Source organism: Morone saxatilis, unplaced genomic scaffold (assembly GCF_004916995.1).
Source record: "Morone saxatilis isolate NCDOM2014 unplaced genomic scaffold, NCSU_SB_2.0 Contig1, whole genome shotgun sequence".
NCBI classification, from domain to species: domain Eukaryota; kingdom Metazoa; phylum Chordata; class Actinopteri; family Moronidae; genus Morone; species Morone saxatilis.
Window position 1 is genome coordinate 5,825,278 of NW_023339651.1, and position 15,666 is coordinate 5,840,943.

Sequence of the window (15,666 nt, forward strand, 5' to 3'; positions counted from 1 at the left end):
AAAATGCAAACAGCCTTATGTAGAGCCAGTGTTTGTTTTGTCCATTCTGGGCTACTGTAGAAACATGGCGGTTCAACATGGCGGCCTCAATAGAAGGTTATACATAAATTGCTTGTTCTGTTGTTGCAACATGGTCAGTAAACAGTGTTGCATAGTGGGCTGTAACATCCAATCGCACATCCAGCGAACAAAGATACCACTTCATGGTGTATTTATCTGAGCTCTCCTCTGTGCGCTCTCTCCCCCTCTCTCTCTGTACATTAGTGGTCAGATGTTATTCTGAACATCCTTACTGACAGTCAGGGCCCAAAATTGGTGGCACAAGATTGACGGATGGTCGGTAACTACATACACTGCCCCATAATGCTCCACTACACATTCCCTATAGATATGACAGTGGTATCATTCATCTCATTTAACTCTCAGCAAGGAAGCAAATAAGCGAATTGGAGCTTTGGGACAATCTTAACAGGCTGATGTTTAGCAGCTAATGTTGAAGTTTAAATGTAGAAGTACAGCTGAGACTGATGCCATTAGTTTTGCAGCTGTTTAGTGTAATCATAATTGAAAGCAGTGGACAAAGAGAGGTTTGACCTGATGGTGCTTGAGTAAAAAGGCTCAGGCTCACCAGAGTTATGACAGTTCATTCTTAGGGGGACATGGATGTTTTATGAAAATGTATCCAGTAGTTGTTGAGACATTTTACTCAGAAGCAAATATGTTAATCTCATGGGGGCGTTAGAGGAAAAGTCAGGCTTCATCTTCTGGGAACCACGAATGTCAAATTTCACGACATGACATGACATTTCAGGCAGGACCAAAGTGGTGGAACGACCTACCGAAACACCGACTGTCACTGCCATTCCTAGCATCCCTATAGAGTTAGTGTAGCTAAAAATAATAACTAATGTCTGTCACAAGTTTCCAGAGCCCAAAAAAGCTTTCAAATTGCTTGATTTGTCTAAAGAAAAACCAACCCAAATTATTATTAAAATCATCTGGAACAGAGAAAAGCAGCAAATCTAGCTTGTGTAACTATTTGGGAAGTTATTCAAAACAGACAATTGCAAGAGTAACTATGTGCACCTGTTCAGTTATATGAATAACAAGGGAAGGAGACCAAAAAATACAACCAGCTAAAAGTGCATTTGGTATTATTACCTGATAATGGCTTACTAAACGATTATATTGTCATTAATGCTGTTATTGTCATTGAATCAACATCTGAATATAAAATAAATTGACTAATCGTTTCAGCACAGAGGGAGAAAGAGGGGAATAGATATCAATGGTGTCATTTGGGGAAATGTTACAACAAAAATCTGAACACCAAACTTGTGTAACCACTTAAGAGCAAAGAGTTTGATAACGCTTCCAAAGCTGCATCACTCGACCTTGAGCCTTGTGTTTGTGTGTGTGTGTGTGAGTTTTTTGTGTGGAAGTTTGAGACCGATCCAAAAACTGAGCCAAAACGAGAAGAAAAGTGAAATCCTGTTCCCTCTCTGCAGCAATGGACCGAGCCTGTGAGGTGCATTCAAACGGGGCCTCTGAAATGTTTTTGTGTTGCAGGAGGAGATGAACCGAGGGAAGCCCAACTGGGAGCACCTCAGCGAGGACCTCCACGTCCTGATCACAGTGGAGGACACACACAACCGGGCCAAGATCAAGCTCCAGCGGGCCATCAACGAGGTCAAGAAACTTCTCGTGCCCGCTGTGAGTAACAGTCTGAACCTCTCAGCATCAAATATTATGGACTGGACTGATGGAAAAACTGTGTGTGACTGGATGAGGGTTCACTGTGTTGGTATGCATGGAAGGGGGAAGGGGATTGTCAGTCCAAAAAGTGTGTATTTGTGTCTTTTTTTGTGTTTTTGTGTGCGTCTCTGTGTGTATGAGAGAGTATGTGTAAGGGGTTAGGGTAATTAGGGAACACGCATAAAGGGGTTTCCATGGTAACCCCGGGTTGTTTGAAAGGCTGTGGGAATGAATGGAGAGTCTGTTCACTTGTTCTCCCCACTCCATCACTCCTTTCACTCGTTCACAACTCACTTCATTCCCAACTACTGGCTACAGTATTCCTTTTTCTCCCTGGTTTTTTTTTTTTTTTGTTGTTGTCCACACAAGAGGACATTTTGATTGCGCTCCTCAACATTTCTCACATTCTCCAGCCCACCTATTTCCCCCCCTACGGACACACATATGTGCATAAATGTGCACACATGGGAACATTGCGTAGACCTGGTATTATAGACCATATAGACACAGTGACACACATTGTTTAAATGATCCCGTCTTTGACACAGAATCACAAAAGCACATATTTTGAAATCACAAGGCTCCTTCCTTTTTTCTCTGTATTATTTGCGACAATAGAAACAGACTGAAAAGACCAGCAGGGGGATTTCTATTGCAGCAATCAGCCGTCACTTCCGCTCCAATCAGAGCGCAGCACAGGCCAAGTCTAAAAGTAAATGGATGTAATAAGTGTCTATAGGCAATCAGGAGCTGAACACCTGTTAATCTATGCCTGTGTGTGTGTGTGTGTGTGTGTGTGGAGGGTGAAGTTAATGATACGTGTTAGTTTAACCCCAGCTAACCTTGCTGTCTGACTGTAAATCAGTCAAGCTTTTCACCGAGCTGTAACTGGAGCTAAGAAGCTAGCGTGTTTGACACTGAATATGTACTGTTGGTGCAGTGGCTGTGTTCAAGGTCTGGTCAACTCCATTTCAGACAGTGTTTGAGTAAGCAAACATTCCCTTTAGAAATCATTCAAATTGAACTATAATTAGTTTCAGCATACTGTAACATTTGCTGACTTGTTGACCGGGGCTCTCACAAAAGTTAATTCATTCACTTGTCAAGAGGCTGAATGACAGTCCTTGCTAAGTAAGTTGATTGTTCTGCTCCATTTGCTTGTGTTGGTGTAGGCTGAGGGGGAGGACAACCTGAAGAAAATGCAGTTGATGGAGTTGGCCATTCTCAATGGGACCTACAGAGACGCCAATGTCAAGACGCGTAAGGATGACATCATAGTTAACATGTGGAGGAGGGTTGGTGGGTGACAAAGGAGGGGTCTTGGTACAGGAGTCCACTGTATATATGAACAATGCCTCTGTTTCTCCTGTTAAATAGTCTGTTTGTCCTCTCCTCTTCTTCCCTGTCTATTGTATGGGTGTGCGCTTTGCGTGTGGGTGTGCACATACTTGCATTATTTTATGTCCGTGTGCCGCACAGCCACCGCCTTCCCTCTAGGGACCCCTCAGGCGCCTCGGATCATCACAGGCCCGACGCCCGTCCTGCCTCCGAGCCTGCGTAACCCCGCCCCCGTCAACACACCGACCATCATGCCTCTGATTCGCCAGATCCAGAGCTCAGCCCTCGTACCAGGAGGCAACCCGCACCCGGCGCTGGTGCAGCAAGGGCCCGAATCTGGGATCATCTACACGCCCTACGAGTATCCCTACACACTCACGCCCTCCATATTGGAATACCCAATTGACTCAACTGGAGTTTTAGGTATTTAAAAATCAAACGTTCATCACTTTCATACATGGTCAATGGATGTATTATGAGAACTGGATAACGGACTCCAATGGAAGCTGCTCACAATCGCATACGTCAAAAAACCCTTTCGATTAGCGTCCAGCCCCGCCCACTCGTCGCATACACTTTACATTGAGATGACATTGCGCACAAAAAACAGCATTTCGTGGTCTAAAAATTTATTAAATTCTGTCTGCCATGCATAGCTAACTGTGGACCGTTTTATAGACATGTTTTATAATTAACATTTATGGTAAAGTTCTGCACTGACACTGGTCGAGACCTGAACCTGGCTTGTACCTACATCTATAGGTGTGTTCAGACAGAAAGTAAAGCAAATTTTCGTCCTGCATCATTTGAGCAGTCTATGTTTTTAAGTCCTGTAATGTACAAACGTTAGCTATAACCCAGCTAGCCACAGTGACGGTGTGTCTTTGTTTGTGTTCAGCACATCCTCTAACTGAACTCAGAGCTCAGCAGAAACTCCAGTTCTGTTATTTCAAGTAAGTCTCTCTCCTTTCCTTTTTTTCGTCTGTGTATGTTTATGTAAGCAGATTCACGAGATAAAAGCACAAAGTTGCTCAAGTCGAAACATTTCTCGTCACTTTGCGTCTAGTCGTGTCTTTGCGTGGACTTATTAAAATTGCCGCCTCTAAAATTCACCTTGTTTTCTGTCTAAAGAAATTGGACTGAACCAAAACCGTCTGCACACTAAACCCCTCTGGAACCGCCAAATTTGAGAACCAAATGTTAACATTACTTAATGTTCGCTCGCCAGGCGAAAACAACACATGGGCTACACTCTGTAACTTTCCCTCTTTCCCTTTTTATATTTATTTCTCTTTAATTAGAGAGACTGGCCAAAATGGCAGCGTGGGGGAAGTGTGTGTCTACTTGCAAAAAACATGAACTGCTACAACTCAAGAGTAGTTACTGTCCGAGAACGAAACGGAGACAATTCTTCACGAATTACGTTTGCAAACTAAACTCAACAGGAGCTGAGCCCAAATCTTAATGTGAGTTACAGCGCGAACGCGACAAAAAAAAACAAAAATATTTTCTGTTATTGTCGGGTTAGGTGGCAGAACTCCGAGGCCAACAGGGATAAATTGGCAGCCATATCCAGCTCTTGTAATACATCCACAACAAATTATAGATGAATGCTGAAGCTCATTGCTGGGCTAACAGTCCCTTCTTCCTGTGTTTTTGCAGGTATGGCTTTCCCAACCAAAGGCTAAGCGATAGCAACCCTTCCTAGCACACACATGGACTGGCTTGCAGAGACCCCACCCCCCTCACCTTTACCCCACTACATACTTGTCCCACAAAGCAAACACTCAAAGTTTGCTCATACTTTAGGATGACAGATTCCTCGACAGTCATACTGTAGTCAAGTGTCCATTCCTGTTAATTTCCTCTTTGTATTAGCAGACTAGTGTTGTGGTGTGACAGCTATTTAACTTTTTTTAATAGTTCAGCTTCCGCTTGTAATTTTAACACACTTTAGTGAACCCATAGATATTGTAGCGCCGCTGTTTGTGATTTAATATATGTTAAAAGCTTATTTTAATCACAGAGCTATAGAGTGACTTTGCTTACGGCTGATGTTGAATCTACTAGTGAAGCTTAGTGAGAAATTAGTGGTTTGGATTAATATTTTCTTTAGAGAACAGAAGACCACAAAACAACAAGAAATTCTGTCTCTTAGAAGCGTTTTGACCTATTTTCACCCTCAGCCTTGAACATTTTTTTATAAATTCCTGGTTTCACTGATGTTGGTGCCATGGGTGGACTGTTTGATGTCTTTCTGATGAGTAACCTTCTGTGTTCTGTTTTGGCGATGTCAATGGCTGTTAGCAGGTGCCATGACCACTAAGGTACGACGCCACGACAAGAGAATCCATCCTTACCAAAGGGTAGTGACCCCAGACAGAGGTTAGTTAGCTCACCAGCCACTTTATGTGTATGTGTATGTGTGTGTGTTAGTGTGCGTGCATGCATGCAGACCAATGGACCAATTTCAGTTTACATGTGTCTGTAATACGGCATGCCTAAAAAGAGAAATAACCGCACCGGGAGGCGAAAAGGTCACACGCTGAAGCAGCTTCAGTGTAAAATGTGAAACAGTATTTGTTGCAGTGAAAGTGAAATAAGTGAGCAGATTGGGAGGAACCATGTTAGGGGTGACAGCTGCAGCGGTTATCTTTTCTCGCCTGTTAGATAAACTGGACGGCTTGCAGGCCGGGACCCTCTCGATTAGAATGGATCGCTCCGTTCATGTGACTCGGTCCTTGTGACTCTGGATTTGGAGTCCTCTCTCAGAAACTTTTTTTTATTGTTTATCTCTTCACTACTACTTTTGACCCTGCAAATAACTGTGGGAAATTTTTATTTATACCCAACTTCATTCCAGTAGATTTCCACAAATGTTTTTTTTTATTATTATTAATTAAATCCTGTGATGTGCCCAATGACTATATGACATTTAAAGTAACAGTGATTGTCTTTTTCTGAAGGTCATTCAATTCAAAATGATCTTTGGTCTTTACTACTAAAACACAGCGTGTGATGACTACTGAGGTCTGTGTTACAAGCTCTTTTGTATGAAATACTGTTGTTTGTGGTCTTATCAGTCGCCCACTGGACTTTATCATTGGGGCTGTTTACATCTTTCATATATTTCCTAGCCAGAGTGGTGCTGTTACCATGTATTTAGCTGCAAAATAAATTTGTATATAGGGATTTTAAGGATTTAAGTGCTTATATGAAGCTTATGGAACAAGATCGCTTGGAAATACTTGTAGTATTTTTTTTTTTTTTTTAGTTTTTTTAGTTTGTAAATTTTTATTTTTGTTTTTACGATATGCTTTTTATAGATGAAGTGTCTCCATGTAAACTTCAAACTTTATTCAAGGTGTGTAGCTACTACTGTTTTAGTCACCACGAAGGTGGCAATGAAGGCAGTGTTTTGCTCTGTCTATTTAAGATGAGGTGACCTTCTCGATTCACAGGCCTCGTGACTGTTTTATGCAATAGAAATGGACTAGCTAGCTACAATATATGTGTGTATGTGAGCGGTGGTGCTCTTGTTGTACACGATGGACAAAAAACACTAAAAGGCAATAAAGATGACTATTGAAAAAAATCTCTAAAGAAAACCAAAGCCTCTAAATTCTTGTAGTTAGTCTGTCTATTGTTAAATTGTTTCTTAAGTCCCTCTAAAATCACCATCTCTTAACCTCTCATCACTGTCTCTTATGGTGCCTCTTTGCTTACTGTAGTCATTAGGTGCTCTTCTAATACTTCATAGCAAAAAAAAATCAAACCATAATCAATAATCAGTTAATCACAACTGTTAATCAACAAGATCCTACGCCTGCTGCTAAACAATAGCTCTACTTGTCAGTAAATTAAAGTATTTCTGAGGCCCAGACACTTTTCTTTGGACATAAAGGTCACTCTCTCACCCACATGAAACCATGCTGTCTCCCTCTCTGTCCATGGTTTCACTGTCTGTCTGTGCTAGACGTAGCCCAGCTAGCATGAGTAGTATCACTATGGCAGCAGTCACACGACAGGAGGGGCATCTCCTCGAACGCAACCCTGCGAACACCTTCATGAGCACATATGAGCATCGCTAACCAGCCATTCCTTATGTCACCACCCGGTGGTTGATGTAAGCCGTTCTGAATGGTTATGCAGGGCTCATGAAGGTGTAGTGCGGCTCTAATGCAATGCCCCTCATGCTGTGTGACTGCAGTAGATCTGCCTTGTTGTCATCCTGACGCCACTAGCTGACACTAATCTCTTTTCTATCTTTTTTTCTTTTTATGTCCCCTTTTATGTGCCCTTTTTGTTTCCTTTCCACGTCTGTCCGTCTCTGTCTGTCTAACTCTAGCTGCCACGGCAACTAACCCATGACCCCTTGACCTTCTGACCTTTCCGCCCACTGATGACCCACCCATCTCTGCCCGCTGGCGTGCTCATTGGCCCACGGCCCCGTCACTCCCTCAGCTCAGCCAACCAGACCAGCACATTGGGAACAACCCGGCTGCTTCTGTCTAACCAACCAACCAGACGACAGCGAACATGGGAATAAACCTCAGGACCCCGCCCATCACCAAGTCCTAACCTAAACTTTACCGAACGTGCCTTCCTTCCAAAAGTCCAAAGCCAGTCTTAGATTGTTTTTGTAACCAATCAACGGTCGAAATCCCAATCTGTTCAACAGTTGTCGTGCAAAACCAGTAGACTTTACTGGGGACGGGCTCCCAAACTGGTGAAGGGCTGCTAAACCAATCCCTGGCTGTGCCAAACTGTCTCTCTGAGCTGCCCTGCCCTCAGTCCAATGCAATAATAATGACTCTATTAATACCATGGTAACTGTACTGATGAAGATGCACTTATCCAGCACAGAAAAACCTCCATAAACACTAAACTAGAGGAGATATGTTGATATTTTGAAGGATTTTTTTCCTCATCGGGCACCTTGTCTAATGTTGGAACCTTTTCCCGCACACACTCTTTAAAGGGATTGCTTCTTTTCTGGGCGAACATACATCAATAACTTATTATAACACATTATAATTGGTGTTAAAATCTTTATGTATTAACACGCTTTCACCCTGAAATGTAACACCAATTCCAATTATGTGTTTAAAATGTTCTTGTTGACACTTTTGTATGAGGAACACTAAAAGAGAAAAGTAAAATGCCATCCCTAGAATCTGTTTTTTTTTTTTTTTTTACCATAATGCAACAGGTGCTCAGTGAGGAAAAATAACAGACTGGAACCCAAAATGCCAAAGTATCTCTGAGTTTTTCTTAAGCATCCCAATACTGAGTCAACATATACAGTATAAATGCCAAGACTGTGCAGCACAGAGAGGGAAGGTTGCACTTCTTTTGTCTAAATCTAGAGGAGTTACACAACGATGCCTTTTTTCACACTACAGTATTGTATGAGTTTCGACAGCAGTGCCTTTATTTATTGAGAGCGATGGAACAATGTTACACCTAAATCTTCTACGACTACATCATGGGTTTGTGGCCCAGCATAAAATTATGCCGTTTGGGTTTTATGCAGATTAATTGGTACTGCGGGGAAATGTGTCACAGCCTAATTGTCATCATCTACATTTTTATGGCTTTACATCCATAACTCTGCTCAATTCAGATTTTTAGTGCCAAAAACAAAACAAAAAGTGGCTCATTTGAATTGAAAGTGCGATGCAGTATTTGAAGCAGCAGCTACAATGTCTGAGATGTTTATGTGAGGTTCGGATGCCTCTAGAGAACAGTGTTATATTTGATCTTTTTTCTTGTTTTTGTTTGTTTGGTTGTTTTGTTGGAGATGAAATCGTCCATATATATATTTTTGCATGTGTGTCCGCTTTTTCAGAAGGTGTGGTACAGTTTTACATACACACGCAAACCAACTGATGCCTTGACGTAAGAAAAAAACGAAACAAATCATGGAGTCGTAACATCTGTAACAAGTTTATAATGTATTTTTATATTCTATTTTGTACGTGAAAATAACATTAAATGAGCTTTTCAGATAAGAACATTATGCCTTATTACGGAGAATAATTTGATGAACATAACTATCCTTCATGTGTCATTAGTAATCATGTCTCAATGTCCTGATATACTGGAGTCTGATGTATTAACTTGAGCCTTTGAGATCAGCATTGCTTGCCTTCTGTGCCTTTTGTATACTATGAGTGTGACAATTAACAGTGTAGTACAACATTAATCTACTCTTCAAGCCAAGTGTAGGTTACTAACTGTTACCACTTCTGTGATCATTAACCACTTTAATGGTATCTGTCTCTGCTTTGGATTCCTTTAAAAAAAAAAAAAAATTACGTGTTTGTGTCTAAAAAAAATGAAAAACAAAGATATGTGTTGAACAATGAACTTTTAACTTTGAGCAGAAATAACTCTTTGTAAACTATTAAACTCATAGTTGTAAAACTAACAAACTTTGTTGCTTTTTCTCTATAGCACTTAATTATGCAAACCAGCTTCCTTTCTGCATACTAATCACCAAATAGTCTTTAGATACCGAGTGGGCAGGGGGGGGGAAACAGCCGACACTTGACAAAATGCAGGGAAAAGGCCACAACGTGTGTGTTTTTTTCCCACTTCTCCTTTTCTGTGTTCTTTTCTCTTGTTTTCTATCTACTCCGGCCATTTAAGTGGACATTACACACATCGATGTGTGTAATAAGAGAGAACCAAACCCACCCAGCTCACCATGGTTTCTCCGAGGCATGCACATGTATAACAGAGAGAAAGAAGGTGGGGAGGGGGGGTTAGGTTTGGAGGACTAGATGGCAGGGGAATTAAAGGGAAATTGATTGTGCAAGCTCGCCCTCAAACATCTGCAGAGAGTAAATATTACACAGGATCACAGCTTGTCCCTGAAGTCTACTGCTAATAACCTACATGTATTATGATAGCTACATTTGTTTTAATTGGGCTCTTTTTATCTCTCTCTATCTCACTTATTAGAAATTAAAATCAAAAAGAGGAAAAGCGTTTTGAGCCTTTGACACTTTAAACAACACATTTAAAGGGTTTCACACACGCACTCAAAAAGAAGAGAGTCACATGGGGTTTTCCGTGGTGAATGCAGCAGTGGGTGGCTCATTCGTCCTCTCCCTGCCCTTCCTGCTTTCATTGTGGAGTTGGGGGCTGATATTGAACTTCAGGCTTGGAGTTGAGCCTGCTCTGTGGCCGCAACCCCAGCCCCCTGATCACAGAGAGAGAGAAAGAGAGAGAGAGAGAGAGAGAGGACATAATGTGACCGCTGCAGACAATCCTCTGGACAGGAAGAAGCAGAGTGGAAGATAGCAAGAGAGAGAGAATAAAATACTCTGTGTGTGTGTGTGGATATGGATGGGTGGGGGTGAATGTGTGTTTGGATGGGTGTGTACTCTTGTCTTTTTTTTTTTCTCCTGTGTTTTCAGTCAAGTTTTCGTGCTGTGTTTTTTCCCTTCTTGTTCTACTAGTCTGGTATGAAACACTCTTCAAGCATCTGGTAATGTATTCTGCAGTCAGCTCTCGCCATTGCCAACACTGGGGCCCAGAGCTCCCAGCGTTTACAATCAAAAGCATGGTTGTGTGTGTGTATGTGTGTGTGCGTGCATGGGTATGAACGTGAGGGGAAAAGACAGGTTGATTTACATTACTATGTATGCACGGCATTCTCCACATAATGAACAGCTCCAGATTTCCTCTGCTTGGTAAATATTTGATGACTGAGAGGCAGAATGATTCTAGCTGAATAACAGTGGAGTCCTATAAGCTGCTCAAAAGTTGTATTTCAAACCCCTCTCTCCCTTGTCCTCTTCCCATGTAAATAAGGCCAACTCCCCCTAACTCCACACACCCCTCTGAGGCAGTTTAAAGACCCAACACTGTCTCCTTGTCTCCTTGACAACCAGCATACACTGGGGTCCTGTCGTGGCCTCTCTGTCTTTTGTGTTTGGGAGCTCAGAGAGACAGAAAGAAAGAGAGAGAGAAAGGGGGAGAGAGGAAGAGAGGAAATGAGGGAGAAGATGAAAACAAGAGTGGCTGAAAAAGTTAACAAAGATGACATCACAGCTATTTTATCCCACAACTGACGATGATGATGATGATGATGATGATGATGATGATGATGATTAGCCAAAGGCACAAAATGGGTGCCAGCTCAGTCTGAGAGTGTGAGCAGAGAGAGAGAGAGAGAGAGAGAGAGTGAGAGAGAGAGGCCCAGGGCTGAATGGGGCATTGTGGGAAAGACAGTGGGCACACTGGGCAGTAACACAGAGAACACTAACTCACAGATCATGCCAGAGAGTCTGAAAACACCCACACTGGGCGACAATGGCAAACTTCATCGCTCCACTTGGCCCCTTCTGAATACACACATACAATGGCAGAATCCAAATAAGATGCTCTGTTATTCGTGAAATTCAACACACTAAATTCCTTCAGTGCCTGTGTCCCTTTGACCGGCAGCAGATGGCCGAGGCTATGCTGCATAAACGTGCACGTACGTGTGCATGCGTGTGGTCTCTCGGTTGCATCATGGGTAAGTATCCGGTAGGTCTGGAAGGTGGGGAATCGTGCATTTCAAGGCCGGACAGGTGTCATGTGGAAGTTGTTCAACCTCTCTGCTTTAAGAGATGCAAACAGCATCATGCAAATCCAACTTAAAACTGCCATGAGTGGAAAAAAATTTAACTAAATCAGCCAATTAAATTAGGCCTAATTAGGATGACTGAGGAGCAGCAGAACCAACAGGTTTGACCTTTTACTGTCAGCTCTCTGCTGCCTCCTTGTGTCACACATGAGGAACTCCACTTTAAAAAGGGCTTTTTTACTTGTACCAGCTTGTTAAGTATTTTTATATACATGTAAATTCATCCAGTTTGAACAGTAACATCTGATTTCTCTACAAAACATACATTGAGAACACTGAAAATATTGTTTCTTGTTATTTTCATAAATATTTTAAGCAAATTTAAACAATATATAAGCCCATTAGAGTCTGTTGCACTCTTTTGTTTACAGTAGAAAATGATCACACGAAAATGTATGTATTTATTTAAAGGACCAGTGTGTAAGATTTAGTCGCTGATTGCAACTGTGATGCATAAGGAGAGGGAACTAGAAAACTCTATACTGAAAAATGTATAAATACATTAATAGAAAAAAACCAATAATTTAGATTAAACAAGCACATGATCATTTGTTGACCTAATTTGGTCAATGGGTGCAGCACGCAATCGACTTTTAAATTTCCTGTTAGTCAGAGTGCATGCATTTGGTGGTTAATACTCAAAACCTGACTCCTAACAGTAATCTCTCTGCAATGTTTATTCATATAATATTAAGTCTGTGTGTAACTGGCAGCATGTGTTTCTGATCTCTGAAGCTGAAGCTGAAATTTGGACTTTCTGCTTGTGTGCAAGTGCTGTCCGTGGCATTATTATGTGAACTTTTATTCAGAGGTGTGTTTATGTAGGCAAACTTATGAATCTTACATCTGTCCCTTGAGCTGAATATCTTGCCTCCCCCAAGTCCCTATCTACAGATACACAATTAATTCCTATATTTCAGGTGATTTATTTACACTAATGAAAGCGATACTTTATGGAATTCATTTCTACCAATAGATCCTCCTAAGTGTTACACACTGGACCTTTAAATATAATTTTATAAATGAATAAAGTTTGGCTTAACTGAGCTTAAACTAAAGATTCATTCAAGGTCCTTTGGTATTCTTTAATAGTGTATTTTTGGAGCAAAAAAGAAATGTCTGTAATAGAAAAGAAATAGAATAGAAATAGTTTGGCTGAGCCACCACCTACTTAGAAAATAGAAATGAATCTATATTAGTAAATAGGCTAATGGTCTCACACCTCTCATCCTTCTAAAGTTAGGCAGCAAAAAAGTGCCACAAACTGCAGAGATCATCAACACCATAACTGTCACTGTGGAGGGAGGTTTGACAACAGGCTATGAACACAGCGTGGTAAACATCCCCTTCCTGTTTTGTGGGCACAGAGTAAAAGCCTGTGTACCTCAATTTTAACCAGCTCCATTAATAAAAGTGTTTTGAATACACACTATAATCCCCATGGTGATAGTGAAAGTGATAAATAAATCCAATACACATGTGGGTGTGAGTAAAATGCATATACTTAAACACACAGCGTGCACGTACTTGAGCGCACACATACTTAAATTAATTATGGGCTGCACAATTAATCGAAAATATCATCACAATATGAACATGTGCAATATGCAAATCACAGAAGCTGCAGTTGTTTAATGAAACATGTGACATAACAACACTATAATGAAGACGCCCTGGCCTACAAATCCACTAATTGTGAATCATATTGCAATTGCAATAAAAATAATTGCAATCTGAATGTTTTATCTTGCAGCTCTAATTTAAATATGTGAGAATACCTATCACTTAAATGTGTGACACGTGATTTGGTTGGTAAACAACTCAGATACATAGTAGAGCTGCTTTGAAGAGGTTACCAGCACATTATCACAGCAAGTTGGACCTCTAATATTCTTCTTTTTCTATCTGCTTCTGGAGCCAAACCACCTGTTGAGCGAGGGTCTGCAGCCATCTGAGGATCCTCACCCCTGCTGCTGCGGTGGCCACCTCCCCTCTCTCCAATTTTTCCACTTTAGTTCCCTTAGTTGTTTCACATGTTGCCCCACTTGATTCTGTCGTCTGGGCTGTTGGTTCTCTCTGAGCCATGCTCATCTTTCCTCGCAGACAGCCTGAAATCGTTGCTACTTCTGCTCCATAGTAAACAAAACACATTCAAACACACATTAGTGCTTTTAATTTGGTCTAATTTGGTCTTGATTTAGTGATTTTATTCTGAGTTTTAGGTTCAGTAATCTAATTCTCAGTTCACTAAAATCAGTTAGTGTGAACTAGGCTGTGGGCAGCATATAGGAAGAGTCCTGCACTCACACACAGTCAGAATTTGCAGGGAAAAAAGGCTCTACTTAGTTTTATATTTGGTGCCCACTTATGTTCTGAAGTGCAGGCTGGTTTTGGGCCTCAGTCTCTTCTTTTTCTTCTTCTTTTTCTTGTTTTAAGGCGGCTGGCATCCAGTTTATTGGTGCATTGCTGCCCCCTTCTGCTCCAGAGTGTGAATCAGAGAATAGATTTAATCCCTTAAACAAGACAAACACACACACACAGCCCAAACTATGTTTTATCCTCTGTGTTTTACACTCTAGTCTTTCTATAAAATCCCTGTACACATCAGCCACCCTATCACCTATTTCTATATATCGATATATCATATCCTTTAGAAAACCTCTATATCCTTTCAATACAGTACCCTAACCTGTGCTCTCTCACCCATGCGCCCCCCTAATTCCCTCAGTATATTTCCTCATCATTTCTCTCTCTGTGTCCCATTTTACAACTCAACTGACTCTTCTTCCTGTCATCCCTCACATAAGCCGGTCTGATGTTTCCCTGCCATTTTCAGATAGTCTCCACTTTATATTCACATTTCAGTGGCAAATATTATAGTTTTTACTTCATTTATCATTTTTATTTTACTTATTTATCTATTGTTACTTATTCATTCACATATTCAGATTTTATTTTTTATATTACATTACAAAAAATGATATGATTCTACTATTTACAAAGTTAGTAGGTCTGTCTTTGCTATTAGTAGCCGATTTCTGTACTTTTACTTTGAAAACCAAGCTTTTGGGTAATAGTATTTTTACTTTGTGACAGTCTGTTGCTTCTTTCTCTCCCACTAATTATATAATTGACTAAAAATCAGTATTTGCTGTGTAGACTTTACGACTCTCTCCTCCTGCCTGCAGTCAGTTTTATAATGTTCAGGCTGCTTTACGCCGTTTGCCCTTGGGTTAAATAAACAGACCCCAGATCAGCGGAGGTGTCGTAAAATCGCTGGGGCTCACTAACATTATCAAAACGATTTTGTCGCTTTTACTTATCACTTTTAAACCACGTGTGATCTTCAAATCGTGAGATGAAATGTATTTTGTTTACAGAATTTTTATTTTTTTTTTATTTTTTTTACACATTTCATGGTTGGTTTTGTTGACGTAACGACAGCTCGACGTCTGGAGTCGCTTTACGGCAGAGCGTGTTTCTGGAGGTCAGGGGCAAAAAAACGCGAACTCGAGTCCGGTAATCTGACACGAAAAACGGGTGTTTTTACCCAGAAAACTCCCTCAAAGACTCATTATACGCATTCACAGGACAACATCTGTTGGTTGGCGGTGACTCCAGCTGCTCGTCGTTCATCAGTTTGTCTTATATTTTGAGTATTACGACATAGCTAGCGGCGTGCTAACGTTGTAGCCAGCTTCGGCTTTCAGCTCACCTCCTTCCCGGCTCCAGTACTCGACAGGTGAACACACCTTTCGGATCTTTCACGGCCATGGACAACTCACAAGGATCCGGAGGAGCCAAAGCCGGTCTCGGGGGTCTCTTTGGAGGCGGTGCACCGGAATACTCCAACACTGAGCTCGCCGGTGTTCCCCGTAAGAGTCGTCGATAGCTTCAAAACCTTTATATTTCTGTTAAATACACCTGTT

The 15,666-nt window shown here is 41.3% G+C and overlaps 2 protein-coding genes across 8 annotated transcripts in view; both read left to right on the forward strand.

Annotated features, from left to right (window-relative positions):
* Positions 1-9,526, forward strand: part of qki2 (QKI, KH domain containing, RNA binding 2) — a 16,469-nt gene extending 6,943 nt beyond the window's left edge. The window contains exons 4-9 of one of the 7 annotated variants that reach the window (XR_004797026.1): positions 1,570-1,713; positions 2,928-3,015; positions 3,235-3,516; positions 3,992-4,046; positions 4,756-5,478; positions 7,442-9,526. Coding sequence is in view for 6 of the 7 variants with exons in the window: in XM_035670733.1 (XP_035526626.1) it covers positions 1,570-1,713; positions 2,928-3,015; positions 3,235-3,516; positions 4,732-4,755; positions 5,401-5,478; positions 7,442-7,464 (639 nt within the window). In the remaining variant the exon portion in view is untranslated. The other 6 variants (XM_035670733.1, XM_035670741.1, XM_035670749.1 and 3 more) reach the window with 6 other exon arrangements.
* A 5,664-nt stretch (positions 9,527-15,190) lies between these two features.
* The window catches only part of timm23a (translocase of inner mitochondrial membrane 23 homolog a (yeast)), a 4,029-nt gene continuing 3,553 nt past the window's right edge, over positions 15,191-15,666 (forward strand). The window contains exon 1 of the mRNA XM_035662180.1: positions 15,191-15,612. Coding sequence (XP_035518073.1) covers positions 15,510-15,612 — 103 coding nt within the window. The 5' untranslated portion in view covers positions 15,191-15,509. The remainder of the gene's footprint in view (positions 15,613-15,666) is intronic.